The 18,720-nt window shown below is 44.1% G+C and overlaps 1 protein-coding gene across 1 annotated transcript in view; it reads right to left on the reverse strand.

The window, feature by feature from the left end:
• Positions 1-18,720, reverse strand: part of prex2 (phosphatidylinositol-3,4,5-trisphosphate-dependent Rac exchange factor 2) — an 85,017-nt gene that overhangs the window by 53,123 nt on the left and 13,174 nt on the right. The window contains exons 2-10 of the mRNA XM_070986205.1: positions 16,237-16,308; positions 15,077-15,199; positions 13,443-13,547; positions 11,501-11,602; positions 10,585-10,746; positions 7,482-7,615; positions 6,425-6,528; positions 4,770-4,919; positions 4,109-4,250 (exon numbers count right to left, since the gene is read on the reverse strand). Of these exons, the coding sequence (XP_070842306.1) occupies positions 4,109-4,250; positions 4,770-4,919; positions 6,425-6,528; positions 7,482-7,615; positions 10,585-10,746; positions 11,501-11,602; positions 13,443-13,547; positions 15,077-15,199; positions 16,237-16,308 (1,094 nt within the window). The remainder of the gene's footprint in view (positions 1-4,108; positions 4,251-4,769; positions 4,920-6,424; positions 6,529-7,481; positions 7,616-10,584; positions 10,747-11,500; positions 11,603-13,442; positions 13,548-15,076; positions 15,200-16,236; positions 16,309-18,720) is intronic.

The raw sequence follows: 18,720 nt of genomic DNA on the forward strand, positions 1-18,720 counted from the left end.
AGAGAGAGAGAGAGAGAGAGAGAGAGAGAAAGAGAGAGAGAGAGAGGACAGAGTAGCAGTAGCCTATCTGATTACATCCTTGATGTCCTGTCTCCCCATAAAAGCCAAACAAACACAGCCAGCAGCACCACTGGAATTCTGTGGAATTCACTTCCAGGCCATGACGGAGGTGGCCGGGTGTCAGCGTCGAGCCAACAGGAGCAATTAGAAAAAGTTCTCAGAGAAACAACTGAACAAACACCCCCACCCGTCCAACATCTTACACTCTTTAACCACTCATCCTTGGCGTCTTCTCTCTCCCCAACAGACCACAGGGGAAAAACTCAAGTCTATAACAACGTCAATTTGTCAACCTCTGTACCTTAACCATGGAAGGAAAAATACCCTGAAAGTTTGGAATATGGAGTTCTCACGGCCTCGAGCAGATTAGGGTCACATATGCAATAAACAGTTTTGTGCAATTTAAATCTGTATGTGGAACCAGGCGAAATTAACCAAATCAAATACTCCGATATTTAAGACTCGTTAATATCGATAATTTGAAGAAGAAGGACAAAAAATTGAAATATTTTCATCCCACCTTTAAAGTCCCTCAAAGCAAAGAATTTTGTACATGACCTTTGTGCTACGATTGATACGTCTGTCAGCTAAATATGAAGCTACAGTCAGTAGCCAGTTAGCTTTGCATGACATAGCTTAGCATAAAGGCTACACACAGCTAGCCTGGTTCTGTCAGGCAACAGGGGACAAAATGTGCTTTGTAGCACTTCTGAGACTCATTAATTAACATACATCTCATTTGTTCAAAAGCAGTGTAAAATTGGCAAGGTTCAAACAGACCCACGCAAGCTAGCTGCGTCCTCCTGTTTTCCAGTCTCCATGCTAAGTTAAGCTAGCCAGCTGCTGGCTGTAGCTTAACATTTAGCGGACAGATATGAGATTGGCATCTATCTTGTAGTAGAGAGTTAAACGAGAAGATTGATACCACTCTCATGTCTGTCCGCTAAATATTAAGCTACATCAAGCAGCTGGCTGGTTAGCTGTGTCCTCCTGTTTCCAGTCTTCATGCTAAGCTAAGCTAGCTGGCTGCTGGCTGTAGCTTAATAATTAGTGGACAGACATGAGAGTGGTATCAATCTTGTCGTCTAACTCCCTACAAGAAAGCAGTTGCTTTAAGTCACTATATTAAGGTTATCAACCCCCAGATACCATCTATATATTGGTACAGTATATTAATTGATGTGTGACTACTGTATATCTACCTAATGCTGTCTACACCTACTTGCAGTAAAAGCAGCAGTCTTTTTATTCAGCTTCTGCTTAAAATTTATCATTTTCATATGCTGATAGAGTAAATGTTGTATCCCAAGTAATGTCAAAAAGAAAAAATAGAGGCTAACAAAGACAAAGGGCATTTCTTACCACATGTCTAACCTTTTCATTGAGCTGAAAGGACTTTTCATCAACATCTACCACAACAAGCAGACACAATTGTCTGTCATATGTAGTGAAGACTACCACTTTGAATCTCTTTTGTTTTTTTGTTTATTCCAAGTTTAAAATTGGACGATGACTTCAAGCAAGGTGGCTGTCACACACATTTTCTTTGATGAATTACACTGTCACAGGAACCGAACCACAAATACGATTGTACCACTTAAACGGGAGGAGTTCGAGACCCAAAAATAGCCTTCAGCCTAAAAAAAAAAAAAAATCAAAAGGAGAAAGAGGAGGCGTGGAAAGAGAAGAAAGGCAAAGCATTTCACAATGGAGGGAGTGGGCTGACTTGAAGCCATAGGCAATGTGGCTTTCATCAGACACATACCATGCTGGTTCCAATTCACCAATTACGCCTACATGTAATCATCTCCAAAGTCATCTCAGACAGAGGAAGTATAGAGGGGCTAGAGATGTCTTTTCACCCACAAGTGGTCACCCAGGTGCTGGCCAAGTTGTATATAGAAGGATAGGTTTCCAACGGGAGCTTCCCTGAGCTGCTTTCTCACCATACGATCTGTTCAGACTCAACGAGGTGCCCACATATGACCAACATTTGATCCTTTTAATCTTTTTAGCTGACAGATCCATTCCTCCTCCAGACCGCGAAGGATCTGGTGTTGTCTGCGCGGACCAAAGGAGAAAGTAACCCCTCATTCCAAACCACCATGTGATATAACATGGCCACAACTATGTCCAATTGGACTTTTTGGTTGTTGTTTCTTTTTTTTCTCTCCATGCTTTTAAAAATAACAGGGATTTTGAGATGACTGTTTAAGCTCGGGTGATTTTCAGTGTGATTATTACCAGTCAAAACATCTCTGTAAAAATTTAAAACAAATGGAAAACATGGGTCATCCTGAAATTGTGGCGGGGCATTCACAAGGGAAATTTGTGATGGGATTTCAAGAGTCAAGAAAGGAGCACGGTTTAAATAACATCCACCCAAGACAGTCTTGTAAAAATACCTAATTTCCAACCCTGTTTAAGCTGCATAGTGTGCATCATTCTAGAAAAAGTCCATCACATACCATTTTCATTTTCAAACACAGAGCTTTTGGCTGCAGGCAGATGTTTGCAGATTTTAATATCCTGACCCAGCTTTGTCACCCTCTCAGTCTCACGATGGCTACATCCACACGAATATGTTTTCGTTTTAACACACTGTTTTAAAACTAAAACAATCTCCATCCAGATGAGCATGTTAGCACCGTTTCACGCACACTGTAGTCAAGATCGATGTTGTTTGTTTTCCCTCCAGAGAAGAGTCATGCGATAGGTGTGTGACAAATCAGGTAAGGTCACATTATAACCAAAAAGATCCAATCAGGAACATGGGTGAATGTGTCATCGTTTTCTAAAACCAGCGGCATGGATGCTAGGCCTAAATGTAGCAAAAGCTATTATTATAAGAATATTAAGGTAGTTTGAGGATCACATGGTTCTGGTTCTCACAGGTATGAGTGATTGGAGTAAAAGTGTGTGCGCCCTATATACTGGATTTTGAAGTAGATTGCACGAGATCCATAATTCAAGATTTTAAATGTAAAAAAGAGTTTCCCTGGACAGGATTAAATCCTGGGCAAACTCAGTTCAAACTGCCTTTTTCACTGATTAACTTTGCACGAAAACCTGGCAAACTGATGTGACAGCAAGACTTCTACATCTTATATGATGAAAGGAAAATACTGAAATGAGGGCATCAACTCATGCATGCTTAAAATAGCTCAAGGATGGGATTTTGAGCAAAGCACCCTTTACAGTAAATATCCTCACCTATCAGCAAAGGGAGGACAGACTGACATGTTTAGACTCATTAGAAGTAAACACGGAAAGTGCTCTGGCATGGCTGTGAGAACTCAAGGACACAAAGAGACGACGAACATGTTACAAGTGCACACACACACACACACACACACACACACACACACACACACACACACACACACACACACACACACACATATGTGCCCTCTGGCATAATGGGCCCTCTGCTGCAGTTACCTCATGGATTCCTCAGCAGAGAGCTTATTGTAATCTAACATGGGTGAGGGAGAAAGCAGTCAGCTGAGCCGCACAGGGATATCTCCTGTGATTTACGACTGGCATTCGATGGCCGATCCGTCCCCAGACACCACACCAATAATCCTTAAATAAGATTCATGGGCTAAATCTGGCTGGATTTGATTTTCCCATGACTGAGAGTGTAGATATTCATAACACACAGTCTCCTGAACAAAAAGTGCCACCGCTTTCTTCTTCCCAGCTGCTGTCTTTAGAAGTCCCAGCCAATTTCAAAATGAAAGCAGGGATGAGGATCTATATTACAAAAGTGTTGTGTGTAATCTGCTCTGAAGATATTGTAGCCACTAATATTACTTAACGCTGTACAAGGCCTCTCTACCTACTTTACACCAAACATAAAGACCTATACATCTGAGAATACAAAGAATTTAATATTAGATATTCATTGTGGTTTATATCGGACGCTCAGTCATCCACTCTGACATTCACTCACTCCCTCACAGTTACAGAGCTAACTCAGACCGAACGCTCAGCATCCTCATAGCTGGACAAAATAAAGCATGGAGCCTAGCATCGAGACTCTTACCTTCCCAGGAAGCACTTGGGGAAGGTGGTGAGCTTGCGTTTCCGGTCTTTAATGAGGTTGCCCTTGGTCATGAGGTGGTAGAGCTTCTCTCCCTTCTCTGATACCATCACCCACGTATCCTGCTCCATGCCAAGCCTCAGACCTATACAGCACGGAGGGGGGGAGGGAGCAACAAGCCTGTCAATGTCGTGGCTTCGGTAATCGTTACACTCAGCTCCAAGACTAGGTGTGGCATCAGATTAATATCTCCTTATTTCATAAGATAATTAGCAGTGTCTGTGCTGCTTCGGCAGGGTTAAAGACACACTATGAGGAGTTTGTCTCAAATGTCTCAAAATGGATAAAGTAAAAACCGACTGTACGCGATTGTAGGACTGACAACCTGATATTCTATTTAATAAACCCTTAAATCTGCTCGCAAAGGCACACAATATTGCTGCATTGCTTGCTTTTTCGTTCTATTCCAGATCCCACAACTAATGTGGACTCACTTTTTCAATTATTCAGGTTAAATTGTTCTGTATTGATTTTCCCAAACGCAGCATATATTCTCAGTTATTTGATTCAACACACATGAGAAATAAAAAACAGAAGGGAAATGAGTTTCCACTAAGCGAACCGACCCCCACCCAGATACTGATACGCTGAAGCGCCTCCTTACTTTTCCTGCGCTCCCTCTCCTTCATGATGGCCTCCAGCCACTCCTGCTTCTCCTCCGGGGTCTTGGCCATGCAGACGAACCACTTGTTCTTGGCCGTGTTGTGGATCTTCCAGCCGTTGTTCACTATGTTCCCGCTGCTGTGGTAGTCAGCTGTGAGACAGAGGTGGAGAGCACAGCCAGTTTGACCTTACTAGTTTCAGAAAGTCCTCTCCTCGCGAGGGGTGGAACAACATCAATCCGCTTTTTTTTTTTTTTTTGACTCATTAAGGCTCAGACTTTTCACATATGAAGGGAAGGGCTGTCAATTAGTGGTCGCCCTGATCATGACACTGTAAACAGAGTTGTTGGGAAGTCGGCTTCACGGTAAACAGGGGTTACCACATAAAACACAGCAATAACATGAGGCACAAGTCCAATGATTCACTTCGAAGCAACGCAGCAAATAGCGTTGTGATGGCAACACTAGGGCAGGAGAAAGACAGACACATTATCTGATGACCTGAGGCTTTCTTATACACTAGTGCGCGGCCTATTTTCCCAAAACAACATCTATTATAAAACTAGTGAGAATAATTTACTCCGTCTTTGTGCAAACACTCTCTCTGGACTCATTTTTCCCCAGCTCTAGTGCCTCTCTATCGAGTGCTTCATTGATTATCGCTCTTCTCCTTTAACGAGATAAACGAGGGGACACACATACAGAAGAAGAGCCATCCATCAGCATTATTAACTACTGAGTCTCCAGCACACTCCCACAGAGCTGAAGGATACTTGTGATTCGCCACCTACGCTCACATATAGACGTTAAAACCTGAAGTGAATGGAGGTGAACTCTTGACCGTTAGCTGAATCTCTGTCATTATTTCCATCCATTTCCAATGCCTCCTCATCTGACCCCTGACTTTCTCCCTCTAAGGGTGTAACAAAAAGCAAACCATTACAATCATCAATTACAATCACGTCTAAAAGCATCTACAGTGTGGTGTTCTTTATATGGAATGCCTCGAGGGCGTTTTTCAACCTCAGGCAGCAAGTGTGCGCCTGGGAAAAAGTCACGGCGCTTTCATTACGTAGGAATCTAAGCTAAAATACTCCTGTCGCCCTGGATCTCAGATTGAGATCTCCCGCCTGTGGTGCAGAACACCCAAGAGTTACTGCACCACCGCCTGCCTCACGTGTTTATCCTCCCTCTCCAGACCTAAACCCATCCATCTCTCACCAAAAACACCCAATATTACTGCCCATCTAGGTCTGCTGGAGAGGAAATGATGGCTTCTACAAATATAAATGATAATCAGTGGCTATGTGAGGCCAAGAGACACAAGCGCTCGAGTTCACCAAGTACCAGCAGCAGCAGCACGGCCCCAAGGATATGTAACTATAGATGTCTGAAAAAATGTTTGTAGGTAAATCTTATTTTTCCATCGGCGATCCAAGTCTAAAATCACACAGTTGTGCACCAGCTCAGGCCAAGGACTATGTTGTCAACGTTCCTGAGTGGGTTATTATGGCACATTTTTAAGCCCCTGCTGCCAGGAGCGCTGAAATAAAAAATGAGGATCTGAGCGCGAGTGAGCACAAAAAGAGAAAGAAAATCTTGCTGCGTAAACACTTATTTGTCCAACATAAATGTGTCTTTTAAGAGGGCTGCTCACCCGTGCCATCATCCACATTTTCCACCTCCATCACCTCTGTGTTGATCCTCCCTCTGAACAGGTAGCGAGGACCCTCCGTGGCCGTCTTGCTGTTTTTTAAGCGCCTTGGATGGAGAGAAGCAACCACAAGGATTAGCCAATGAGCTTTGATCATTTCATGTTATTACCTAATGCCTAATCAGTCTCACTCGCAGTTCATTCAGGGACTAATCATGATCATCTGTTTTGTGTGCGTGTGTAAGGGAGCTGTATGTGTCTAATTTAGATGCAAGTTACTGAATTTAAGGTCAGGGCAACACATTTGATTCTCTGTTTTTCATCTGTGAATGGATCTGTTTTTATGTACTACCTGCAGACGCTACACTGTATATGGCTCGTACAGTAAAAGCAAATCCAAGCAGGTGGCAGCTTGGTCGGTGGTGGGCAAACAAAAGTTACACCTACAATGGACGTAGGAGCCGTTGCATCAGTAGCTCAGTGTGAGCAGCACAGATGTGGCGAGATAGAAGCTGGTTTATACAGAGCAGACTATTCATCAAGTGTTCTGCAGGCAGAAGCACAACAATGGTCGGCAATCAGCAAGACTCAGCTTGCACTGATCATAATAACTGTCAGTATTTGGTTTATTTCCATATGAACTACCTGAAAGATAAACCTACTCGAAAAAGCACACGAGTCCACAGACGGCAGTCGGACTAATCACATGTCCCCATTTCCCCAAGTTAAAAAACCTCCCAAATCCTTTTCTCACGTGTCTCCTTGACTGCATAACTTTTCTTTTAACTCCCTCACAAAAAACCCCTAAAATGCTTCCCACAGTGCACTGCTCCTTTTTCTTTTACAAAAAAACAAAAGGAACTGGCGCGGTGAATTATTTATAAGGTCCGCGCTCTAAATGTTCTGTAGGAGTACGGAGACGGAGGGAACTTTAAAATTAGCATAAACAATATTTTTATTCTGTCTCTTAAAAAATATACACTGTAATGAGATCTTAAATTCATCTCCTGCTTTGTGGATTTTGTCTGTAGAGTAATGAATAAAAGAGGGTTCAAGACACCTGTTTTTCTTCTTGCAATAGACCAGAAGCTTGTCAAACAGGAAGAAAATCCTCTCTTGTATGTTTCCAGCTGAGATCTTCAGGAGGACGCCGTGCATGAGCATCTCCGTGCATGTATCGGTGATATTGGAGCCCTGCAGACGGACATGTGGACAAAAGGTCAAACAGGAAAGATAGAAGGGTGAAGCAGATGCTGGGACACAGATTAACGCAGAAAAAAAGAAGTTATTCCAGGCAGCAAATCATCTTTTTTTAGAAAGTTTCTGCAAATTATTTCTATACTACTCAATATTCACACATCTGTCTGAACAGGAGGAGGGATTACAAAGCCCAGCCTTTCCTGTTCCCTCTCTCAGGGGTCTGTAAAAACACTCCCTGCTTCCTCAGAGCAGATTGCTGTGGGAGTTTAACATGCGCAGCCGTTAATGGCTTCTATAGAATAACATCCCGTCCAGTCAAACTATGTGTTGCATTGTCGCGCCTGGCCACCACATTGCTCGGGGTTCCTGCTGCAAGTGATAAAGTGTGCTGTCTTTTCCCTTACCTTGCCTGCTCTGGGAATTTATGTACCACGTTTGATCGACCCTTCAGAGCTAAAAATAACTCCCATGCGCACAGAGCCGGAAAATGTGCTAAGCATTTCCTCCTGCTGGAGACATCAGCGGGCCAAAACCTATCCCGCTTTTTCCCTCTTTCTCTCCTCGCCCTTTTTATCCTCCTCCCTTCCCTTCTGCCGATCGTCTCTCACTCTGTTCCCTCCTCTTCGTTCCCCAGTCTATTCCTCTATCTCTTTCATTCCTTCCTCCACATTTTTTTTTTAATTTAGTCCTCAGCTCTTTCAGGGCCTTTTAACTCCCAGCCCATGACCAGATGTTAAACTAATTTGCAGCCAGTGAATGTGTGCACACCAGACATGGAAACTTGTCTTGGTCACTTGAAGGGGCCAATTGCAGCATCACACTGGTTCAGACTACAGAGCTGCATTTCCTTCATGGAAGAGCCAACACTTCCCTTTTGTGTGTGAGGCACTTTTAACAGAACCCCCTGCCCATTTACTTCTCTTTGTGCAGCCTTTCTCTCTTTCTCTACACCATTTTTCTATCTTTCCTCACATCAATCTTGTTCCAAGCCAAAGCTCCACAGAGGGTGTACTCAGTCTAAAACTTAAACAACACTTTAAACCCTCAGTCATCTGTTTCATCTAAATTTCAACCCTCTATTTTTATAGTCAGACAACTGCCAGACATAACAACTGCACAGAAGGATAAAAAAAATTAGGACTGACATAGCAGGATACGCCATTAATTAAAGGAAAAGCATGGGAGAAAAGTTTGTGTTGAACTCTGAAGTGCTATTTGTTAATTAGCTGAAGAGATGAGAGAATTTTACTGAAATTATTTAAACTGAAGAAGCCAAATCAAGCACACGCCACAACTCAAGTAGACTTTAAGAACACTAATTAAACTTGCACAAGAGAACAGAATGTGAAGTGAAACACAACTGGAAATGACTACCCGCTGCTCTAAAATTAAAATATTTCTATGGTGCACAGTGACAAAACACAGACACTTGCAAACGCTAACCAACTGGCAATCACCGCCCTGACAAACGCTGGCAGTCGTCACCATGGTGGCCTCGGCAGGCCATCGCCCTGTCTCTCCCACGCGAGGTGAACCTGCCAGGATGCCCCAAGGGCAGCCAGCTGTGGAGCAGGTCAGCGCTAACAAGCAATCAGCCCGGGCGGAGGAGCAGCAACGGAAAAAAACAGCAGCTCTCACAATCACTCCTCATCCCTCCGTCATTCCTCAAACACCCACACAGAGCTGCGAGATGCAACCATCACTCAGCTCTCTCTCCCTGTTCTCCTTTCCACTTCTCTGTTCTCTTCTCCATCGTTCCAGAGCTCCTTAGTTTAGAGCTACAGAGCCTGGCGTGCAGCAGTCAGAGGGTCCTGCTCCAGAATGAGCTAATGTTTACAATTAATAAAAGTGCTGAGGGGAAACCGCAGAGTAGCTGCAGCCAGGACCGTGTTGAGTACAAGACATGTCACCCCACCCAGCACTGAGCCTCGTTCTGATCACACTATTCTTAGACTGTGTGTGTGTATGTGTGTGTGTGTGTGTTTATGTGTGAATATATACAGTTCACCTAAAACCTGCTGTATTTATTTTGTGACCTCATATTGAGATTAATAAGCGTGTAACATATTTTTTTAGCTTTTCTGTCTAAATCCATTAGAATCCTTGAGGTTTTTATACATTAATGGCTTCAAGATGGTTTTTTTTTATGCTCCTGTAGTATATTTTACTAGGAAGCAAAACAAACTTACTAAAAGCCTTTCTTAATGTCCTGCTAATCCTGGAACAACACTGAACCAAAAACAACACATTCACAGAAACTTGAACATCTCGGTCACACGCAAGGAAGTCTAATCGTGCTTGCATCTTGTCTTACTCATGTCTGAGTTAACAGCCTGATGTTTATTAGGAAACAACAGTCTACTACTGCCTGCACCTCGGTAAGAAGCTGTATCAACACCGGCAATGTGTCTGCCGGTGTCCAGGAAGCCTTTCAGCCCTTTCTGCATGAAGCCAAGTCCATTAGCATCCTGGTCTCTTGTCTTGCAATTATCACCACAGTTTTGTCTTTCCTGCCATCACTGACCCCCTGCTGAGGCATCCCATAACAAATCCACATGCAACCCTGAAGACCATGAAGTCTGCTCTACCTGATGATGATTGGATCAGTCACCCTAAAGCAAGACGGCTTTAACAACAGGCAATAGGCTCATCCAGGCAGAAAGAATTTGGCCATTGTGAATACAAGTCATTGTTCCCCGACAGAACAAGAAAGCTTAAAAGGCTACAAAAGTCACGCCACTTGGAATTCTTGTTGAATTGCTGGCATAGGGCTAAGTGGCTTTCAATAAGTCATGACTTTAAGCTTTGGCGGGGGGAAAACTCAGTTGTGTGTTAAAGGCAACAAAAAACCCTAAAAGCTAACACTGACAGCACAGCAAGAAGTCGATGCAGCCGTTTAAGTTGAACTTATTGGATGAGATTAAGTCATTCAACACAGTGTGCACGGTTTAGTCGAGGCCCACCTCCCAGCCCTCGATGTGGGACTGCCATTCCTCCAAAATCTCCAATTTCTCCATCTGTCTCTTGGCTTCGTTGATGCTGGAGCACACGGCCTTCATCACCTGCAGAGACTCCTGCACCAGGGCGTAGTCGTTGTGCTTCTTAGGGGTCCTTTTCAGCAGCTCCTGCAGGTGTAAACCATACACAAAAATAGAGACATATTTTAGTTTAGTGGATAAAAACCCCTGTTATTGCATGCAATGTTCTGACAAAAGCAATGGCAATCTATGCATCTATAGTCTGAACACTATGTTCCAGCATGCCAGCTACTATAGGGCTGATTTACACTGTTCTGGATATATCTGCAGCCAGTGATGGATATCTGTGTCATTTTCGAGGAGGAGGCCCTGGCAGCTGGAAGACTTCAAATGGCAGAGCGTCAGATTACCCCCTTATTATTATTACATCTCTGTGCCTGCACTGGTGGCTGTTTAGAGAACGCCTGGGTGAATTAATAGATCATAACAAGATGGATGAGATGGGACAGCTCAGATCACCAACTCAAACAAGCCTTTGAAAGTGTATTTCATTTCGCTCACGTTGGGAGATGGAAATTTCAAAACTAACAACTGAGAGAGAGCAGGTATGAATGGGCCCAGTCAAAGTGTCTGAACGAGCAGCTGAGCAGGAGAGGTGATGATAGGTCTTGTGTTATTGCTACGATGTGGTTCTGCTGAGGAACCAAAGCAGAGACATGTCAGAATGTGAGACCAGTGTTTCATTAGCGAGGGAGAGGTTGATGTGAATAGGACCAGACAGCCCTAACTAATGACTAGGTGGTGGTGGATAAAAAAAGGGAGCAAAAGGTGGCCTGCAGAGGTGGCACGAGGGTGTGGAATCTCCATAATACATGGTTAGCACACACAAGACCATACTCACTCTGAGCAGCAATGGGTACTTGCAGATCCTCTGAATAGGAGCTACCAGGTAACCCTCCAGCGGGACCTCTGTGTTTTTTCTGCCTCCCAGCAACATGCAGTTCTGGAGGAGAGGAGAAGAGAGGAGAGGAGAGAAGAAAGATACAACATCCAGATGGTTTTATCAGCAGTATTTTGCAGTTGTTTTTGTGTGTGTGAAGATGGAGTAAGCTGGTCACTGCCTTAACTCACCTGTAGGATTTTATTAGATCATATCTACTGCGGGGCAATCAAAGATGTGAAAAACTAGGCACGAGGCCATAAGAATGTGTGGTGGTGGTTAGCCGTTAGCCTGGATATCCATTGTCTAGATAACCACTGGCTGCACTAATATTCTCGAAACACTGGCCGTTGCCTCCAGAGGCTTGACTGTCGTCAGACAATAGCTGATGGGTTCCAAGATTGAGTTTAGCATGATAGCATTTGCTAATTAGCGCAAAGTACAACTGAGGCTGGCGGGAATGTCATCGGTTTTGTACTGTACTGGCCAAATGTGGCACAAGAAGTCACTGCCATCCATTTAGATTTTGCACAAACTAAGAGACAAACTTTGCCTTTGGCCGATGACCCTTACCTACATGTGGTCAGTTACAGCTTGTCCATTCTCACCTCCCTTTCGCCTGCAATTTCCATGAGGTGCTGAGTTACTGGGTAAACAATAAACCAGACGTTACAGCAGCCAGTAGGCCAAGGGTTTAGTGGAGGTTAGCGGATATCCCCACCCTGGTCATAGCAAGGTCGGGGAGTTGACCTGAGGTATATTAGCCCACAGCTAAGTGTCCGTTGGAGGGTAACGCGAGACCCATATAGCTCTGATGGAAGGCTCGGTCACTGAAAGGTCAAGGCTATAAAGACCCCATTAAATCAAAGTCAATTAATATCTTTGCCTCCTCTGGCTTCCTACATTAAAGGAACACATGGACAGTAAATCAGACACAGAGCCCTTGCAGCCACTCTTCTCTGATGGTGTGTATAGCATGTGCATGTGCGTGTGTTTCTTTTCTCACACCATCAATTACAGTCTTAAGAACAAGGTCACATGCTTCACCAAAGAACCGGCCAATCAATACAAGTAATTCTGTGGTCATACTCTGGCTCTTCTGGGTGCGCAACTCTGCTGTAGATCTCGATTTCAAAGTGCTCTGTTTCCATGGAAGTCTTACAGGGGTGACAGTGTGAAGTGATACAAGTGTGCGTCACTCTGAGGCAAAGGAGTACGGACTAGCATTACAAGCTGTCAAAGCCTGTGAGTGAAGTAAAAATATGGCTGCAAACAGCATCAAGCTGTAAGAGGCAATGGAAAAGAAAAAAATTGATCTCTTAAAGTGCACACACATGCACTCACAAACATATGCACGCACTCAGAATATAGCGAGCCAGCAGTGTGGGGATGTAGTCATCTTCTGTTCGAGCAACACGATGCTCCCCTGTGGAAGTGAAAGTCTCTCGGAGTGTCGGGACAGGAAGAAGGAGTCCGCCCACACAAGGGGCAGAGTCACATCAGCTGTCAGACACACTGGAACATAAAGTACAGGGCTTTACACTGTCCAGCTGACATGTGTGGGTGACTCTGTTTGTATGTATAAGAGAGTATATCACAGCAGTGCAGCTCTGAGCACTACCGACCCTACTTGGACTTGAATTTTGGCTGAGAAAGTACAGTTTCAGAATTTCCCTATATTCTTATCTCAGCACGGAGGTGTTGAACGCTGTAGCTAGAGAAAGAGATCCTCACACAACTACTGATGATGTTAAAATTTGGTGGTTTAATGCTAAAATTCTGTCACACGTGTACATTTTCTATGCACTGTTTGTGTGTTAGCATGGATTCAAATAGTAACTCTGACTTCTACATGAGTACTAATCTTCCTAGGCTGTACGTTTTAGACATTATGTGCACTCACCAGTAAACATGTCCGGACGCTCCTGATCTTGTTGAGCTCCAGCAGCAGCCTCTGGGCCTTCTCATGATTCCCACAGTATTCATCATAAATCTGGAAACGGCTCCTCTGCAAGAGCCAGAGAGGGACGAGGTGAGAGGGGTGCATGAGGAGTACGAGGGCCAAATTACAGCTAAGGATTAAAAGAAAGAGGGCGACAGAGCCAAAGAGAAAAAGGGGCGTGAAGAAGGGAATTGAGCCAGATAGGGCAATACGGAGGACAGAAATAGTGACTAAAGAAATAAAGAAAAATGAGAGAAGCAAAGTAAAACAAAGCTGTGGGGCTGTAAAGAATGATAGTACTCAGAGTGGGTATGTATTCTTCTCCTCACTCTCCTCTTCATCATGAAATACATCATGTACTGTGTGTATCCTGTCATCTGCCTTGCAGCCATATGACTGACAACTTTCCACCAAAGCAGTCCTCAAGACATTCATATTCCATTGTCTTTGAGAGGCAGCAGTGAGACCAGACCGCACAGCCTTTAAATCACTCACTACAAAGTCACTGCAGCGAAAATAGTACCCGGTCTTCAGCCATGCTAATCTGCCAGAGGAGACAAAGCTGGTGATGTGGAGAGACATAACTGTCATAACAACAAGCGGGGGGCGCTTAGAAAAACAGAAAGAGTGTGCCCTTCTTGTTGAATCATGTTTTTCCAAGACGTTTATGAACACCAAAAGAGAGTATTTCTTGGCCTTGGGGACTGACTTTACTCTAGTCCAAAAGGGAGGAGTGGAGTCTTTAGTCAACGTGAACCAATTTGCAGGCCTGAATCGCAGAGGGATTTTGATTTGAGCGGTCCACTGTCCAGCTGGCTTACGTGACTATTTGTGTTTCTGTAGTAAAGTTAGATTGTGTAATTTGTTCTTGGAACTTTCGGAGCATCAACAAATCACTGCGGAGACGGAGAAGTTGGTAAAAGCTCCAGAATAAGGGAAAGACAGGCGGGGAGAGAAGGAGAAAATTTATCCAAGTCGTACCTCTAAAGACTCACATGGTCGCTCATGACTGAATTATGGCTATGAGTCATGGCTTTTCAGTTATGCTGTGAATTACATCCCATTTTCTCAATGAGGTCATCTCATCATAAACCTAACTACACCATCTGTAGTGCTGGATCAGCTCTCTTTCACCTGTACCAACTGCAGCCTGATGCTACTTCAGGGCCCTGCTGGCAGAGAGCTCGCCTTCAGCCCAACAGAAGGATGGTTAGATTTATTACACTTTGAAACCTATTATATACCAGTGCGCCTCAAGGCTCGGCATCAAAGAAATGTGATATATAGCAGGGGCGAGCAGTATATCAGAGCCCTGTGAAGCATATCGCACATGTGCACCCCCTCATCGCGGGTAATCCTGAGAGATAAACTGATAACATGTGGCGCATCTTCTCATTTTCAGCCACACTCGTGGGCAAAACTGCGTTCGAGCTCTGAGAGTAAAGCAGCAGGGAAAGTCCTGCAAGCAGAAATGAACTGTAAGAGCTCGGGCAAGATGCTGACATGATACTTCAAGGTGGTGACATGACAACTTGCAACTTGCAAGAGAGGAAGCCTAAAGTAACGGCGACTGCGTGGAAGCATGTGTTACTTACAAAGTGCAAGAAGCAACGCCCGATTTCATGGTGAGCATGAGGGTCAGGCTGGAGCAGCTCTTCCACCATGGACAGGAAGTCCTTGTGAACAGCCAGAATCTCCTCGATGTTGGAGAATAAAACCTGAGGGAGAAAAGGGACACGCAGACGCTGGATTGTCAGATAAAGTGTGTATATTACTTCTTGGAATGTCTGCTTTTTCCTCCAGTGGCGTTCCTGAGATTGCCCGAATCAATAATTTGGCATGTGCTGCATTTTTGTGGCCTGGGAATTTCTGAAGCCACAGAATGAAGAGTGAGGTTTCTTTGTAATGGGCGTCTTGGCTTGAGATGTCTCTAATATTTGAATTTCAAACATTATTCAAGATATTTCATCAAAGAAGTTGGAAAAAGGAGCACATTTCTGAGATCTGTCATATGGAAACTTTGCCTTCATGTGGTGTTGACTTCTGCTCCCTTTTATGTCATTTTTGTGGTGATATTAAAGGACAAAACAATGCACTGGCTCTGGATGGAGAAAGAAGAGGGTGGAATAAAATCAAAAGATGAAAACCTTTTATGGATATTGCGAGGCAAAAATAATCTTTAGAGATACTGAGGACAGCCAAAATCTGGTAAAATTCAGCAAGTGCATTTCTGCTCCAAAGGATTGGATGTCATTCAGCTGCCTGGTGACATCACTGCCCAACCCCACAATGACCCATGTTATCCAAACCCCTCTCTGCACAGCAAGTCCCCAAACAAAACACAGCACGGACAGACATGTTCCAAAATACTGGACACGCAGTAAATATCCACTGAATGCGTATTTACCTTCAAAAGCAAGCAAACTCACTAAAACAGTCACAGCGTCAGTGTGAGATAGCATCCTTTATTATCCTCCAGCCTGAATCATTTATAAATAGATTATATTTACAGCTGCTTCCTGGACCGCCCACCACTTCTTTCTCCATTCAGAACTCGGCTATTTTAGGTTGAAAGAGCACCCCAAACAACAGACCCACTTTGTATGGTTCCCAATGTAGTTTCCGGCCTTTTCATGGATCAGGTTACTGTATGAAAATAAGGTCTGTGTGCAGACAGAGTAAAAGTCAATTGCCCTTAATATTTCTTTTACAAATCGGAGCTATGCAGTACCGTGCCTCGCAGATTGACCCTCACCTTGACAGTCTCCTCGGTGATGTTCTTGTCGATTTTGGTGGCGGCGTACTGGTTGAGGCGATGCAGAAACACCTGAAGCGGGGCAGAGAGGAAAAAGCAACAGTCAACACCTTTGAAGTGGCCCCAGGATTAAATTACGCTTTGGCGTCTGCTCACGTCTACCTTTAACAGGACAAACAGGAGGCTAGATTTGAGGCTTCCAGTGCAGCTGCAACACTTGGCTGCCAGAGCAAATTGGTAACCATCACAATGGACACCCGATACGCACGAAACTCAATCTTTGCACTGGATGAAGAAAAACATAATAATTGCAGAGCATGGTATTTCAAAGGCAATGTTAAGTGTGTGGGGGTGGGAGTTGGAGAGGCCAACGGGGGTGTGAATTGAGATGGATGGGAAGCGCCCGCACTTTCTTCGGTCCCTGAGGACGACGGTTCCCAGGCTGCTTCGCTGCACAAGCCCTCGACAACCCGCTTAATGCTTCAGGGCACTTTAAGGGAAAATTAAGGAGGTGTGCTTTGAATGTATTCTTAAAATGTGACTAAGGACGAATTAGTCATTTTCTGAAGTCCGCCTGAGGGAGAGCTTTTACAGAATCTTTACGTTCATGCGTGCAAAGCGTGGAATACGGTTTGGGCAGACGGGAATCTATCTTCAGCAGAAAGCTCGGCGGAAAACAAACCGACGGCATCACACATTGATTTTGACTGATGTCTGTAATGCGCTTCACTTTGGGGGGAAGCTATGATGAAATCCAAAGCAAGGCTTAAAAATCTAAACTTTCAGAAAATATAAAGTACAAGAGGAATGGCACTCAGTAGCCCTGACAGCAACAACAACATCCCTGATGCTCGTACTGCTGTCAAATCTGAATGAGACTGAAGTAAAGCAGCGGGGAAAAATGTCCTTGGCATAACATCACAAAAACACACTTGTGTGATGTGGGTTTTGCTTACTGACATTTGTTTTCATTTCCCATGTCAAACAACTTGCTTTATTTATCCCCCAAATAGCATAAAAGGCACTAAATCAAGTAAGATAAAAGCAGAGATGAGATCTCTAAGTAAAATTAAGCGTGCACTTGGATTTTATAATGCCAAACCTGCCTGCTAAAACACAGCAGTAAGATTCATGACACTCAGGATACAATAACCAAATAAAAGTGAGGAAGTCTGATTCCAAACGTGTACATCCGTCCGTCAGAAAGCAGAACTCCCAGAATGCAGCACAGCTGTCAAGGCTCTAATTCTGACTCAATCAGTGGCCTGTCGCTGATCGCACCGATCTTGCTCAGAGAAAACCATCACAACATGACAGACAGCATAATGAGAGCAGAGACGGTGCTGCAGTGCAACGCACAAAATCCTCAGCAGCACAAAGCTTCATTTCACGGTACAGCGTGACGCAAACCAGCGGCAGCAGCTCCATAAACGCCACACAGAAAGGCAGTTTCATACATACAGCCGCTGTGAGTGCAGTGAGAAGTTACATCTGTCTTTGCAGTTGACCCTAACGCGCGCTTCCCTTTATCGCCCCACTGAGGGCCGCGATGCCATCTGTCGCCCGGTGCAGCAGCACAGCAGGCAGCCTGACCTGAGCGAGCTCACATCACGCAACCACAAAGCATGTAAACAGCTTACTTTAATGAGCAGACAAGCCACGAATTATTCCTTAACACCGAGATCCAAGTGAGTGATCGTGACTACAGTAAGCTTGTTGAAAAGTTTCACTTGATTAATTGTGAACAGATGGAAAGGTGGTTTGGCTAACTCAGTTGCAAAATCTCCATTTCTTGCTAATTACGAAGGTGATGCTCTGTTGAAAAACACACTGACATGAAAAAATAACTGAAATCATCTGAATCACACTGTGTTGACGTCAAACAACACTTCAAAAGGAACTGTATAAGCGAGCGCTTGAATCCGGGCTTGTGGTTGGAAAAAAAACAAAAAAAAACGGAGGGCTTAAATAATCAGCCCCTTTGTTGTAAGCCAACTCCACGCTGATTACCATTCTGTAGCTGCCTTGCCTCGCAACTCTGCCACTCACAAGCATTAGCATCTGATTAGCAAGTCTAATATGTACAAACACGGAGTAGACTTCGACAGGCCATTCGCTAAGGCCTGACGGGGCTTACAGTACAGGACCTTAGCTGAGCAAAAGCGGTGCTAATTTGCATCAAAAACCCTGCTTCCTATCATTGATGAGTAACATCAAACATGGGCTCATTAGGGAGGCTATCACTTCAGTTTTAATAATGATTTTTATTACAATCAGTCTATTCAACAGGAAGTAATCACTATGTCTGCAAAGCACTAATTACATGGTATATAGCCATGCAGCAGATGCTTATCAGAAGTTTGCAAGATAAGAAAAAAACGCATGGCATAATGGAGCGAAGGAACGCTACATCGATTGGATAGATGCAGATAATAAATTGTGTTATCACCCAAAAGATAAGATAGTGCTTTTGGCGCGCAGAGG

This window comes from Chaetodon trifascialis, chromosome 18, assembly GCF_039877785.1.
Source record: "Chaetodon trifascialis isolate fChaTrf1 chromosome 18, fChaTrf1.hap1, whole genome shotgun sequence".
Taxonomy (NCBI): Eukaryota; Metazoa; Chordata; class Actinopteri; order Chaetodontiformes; family Chaetodontidae; genus Chaetodon; species Chaetodon trifascialis.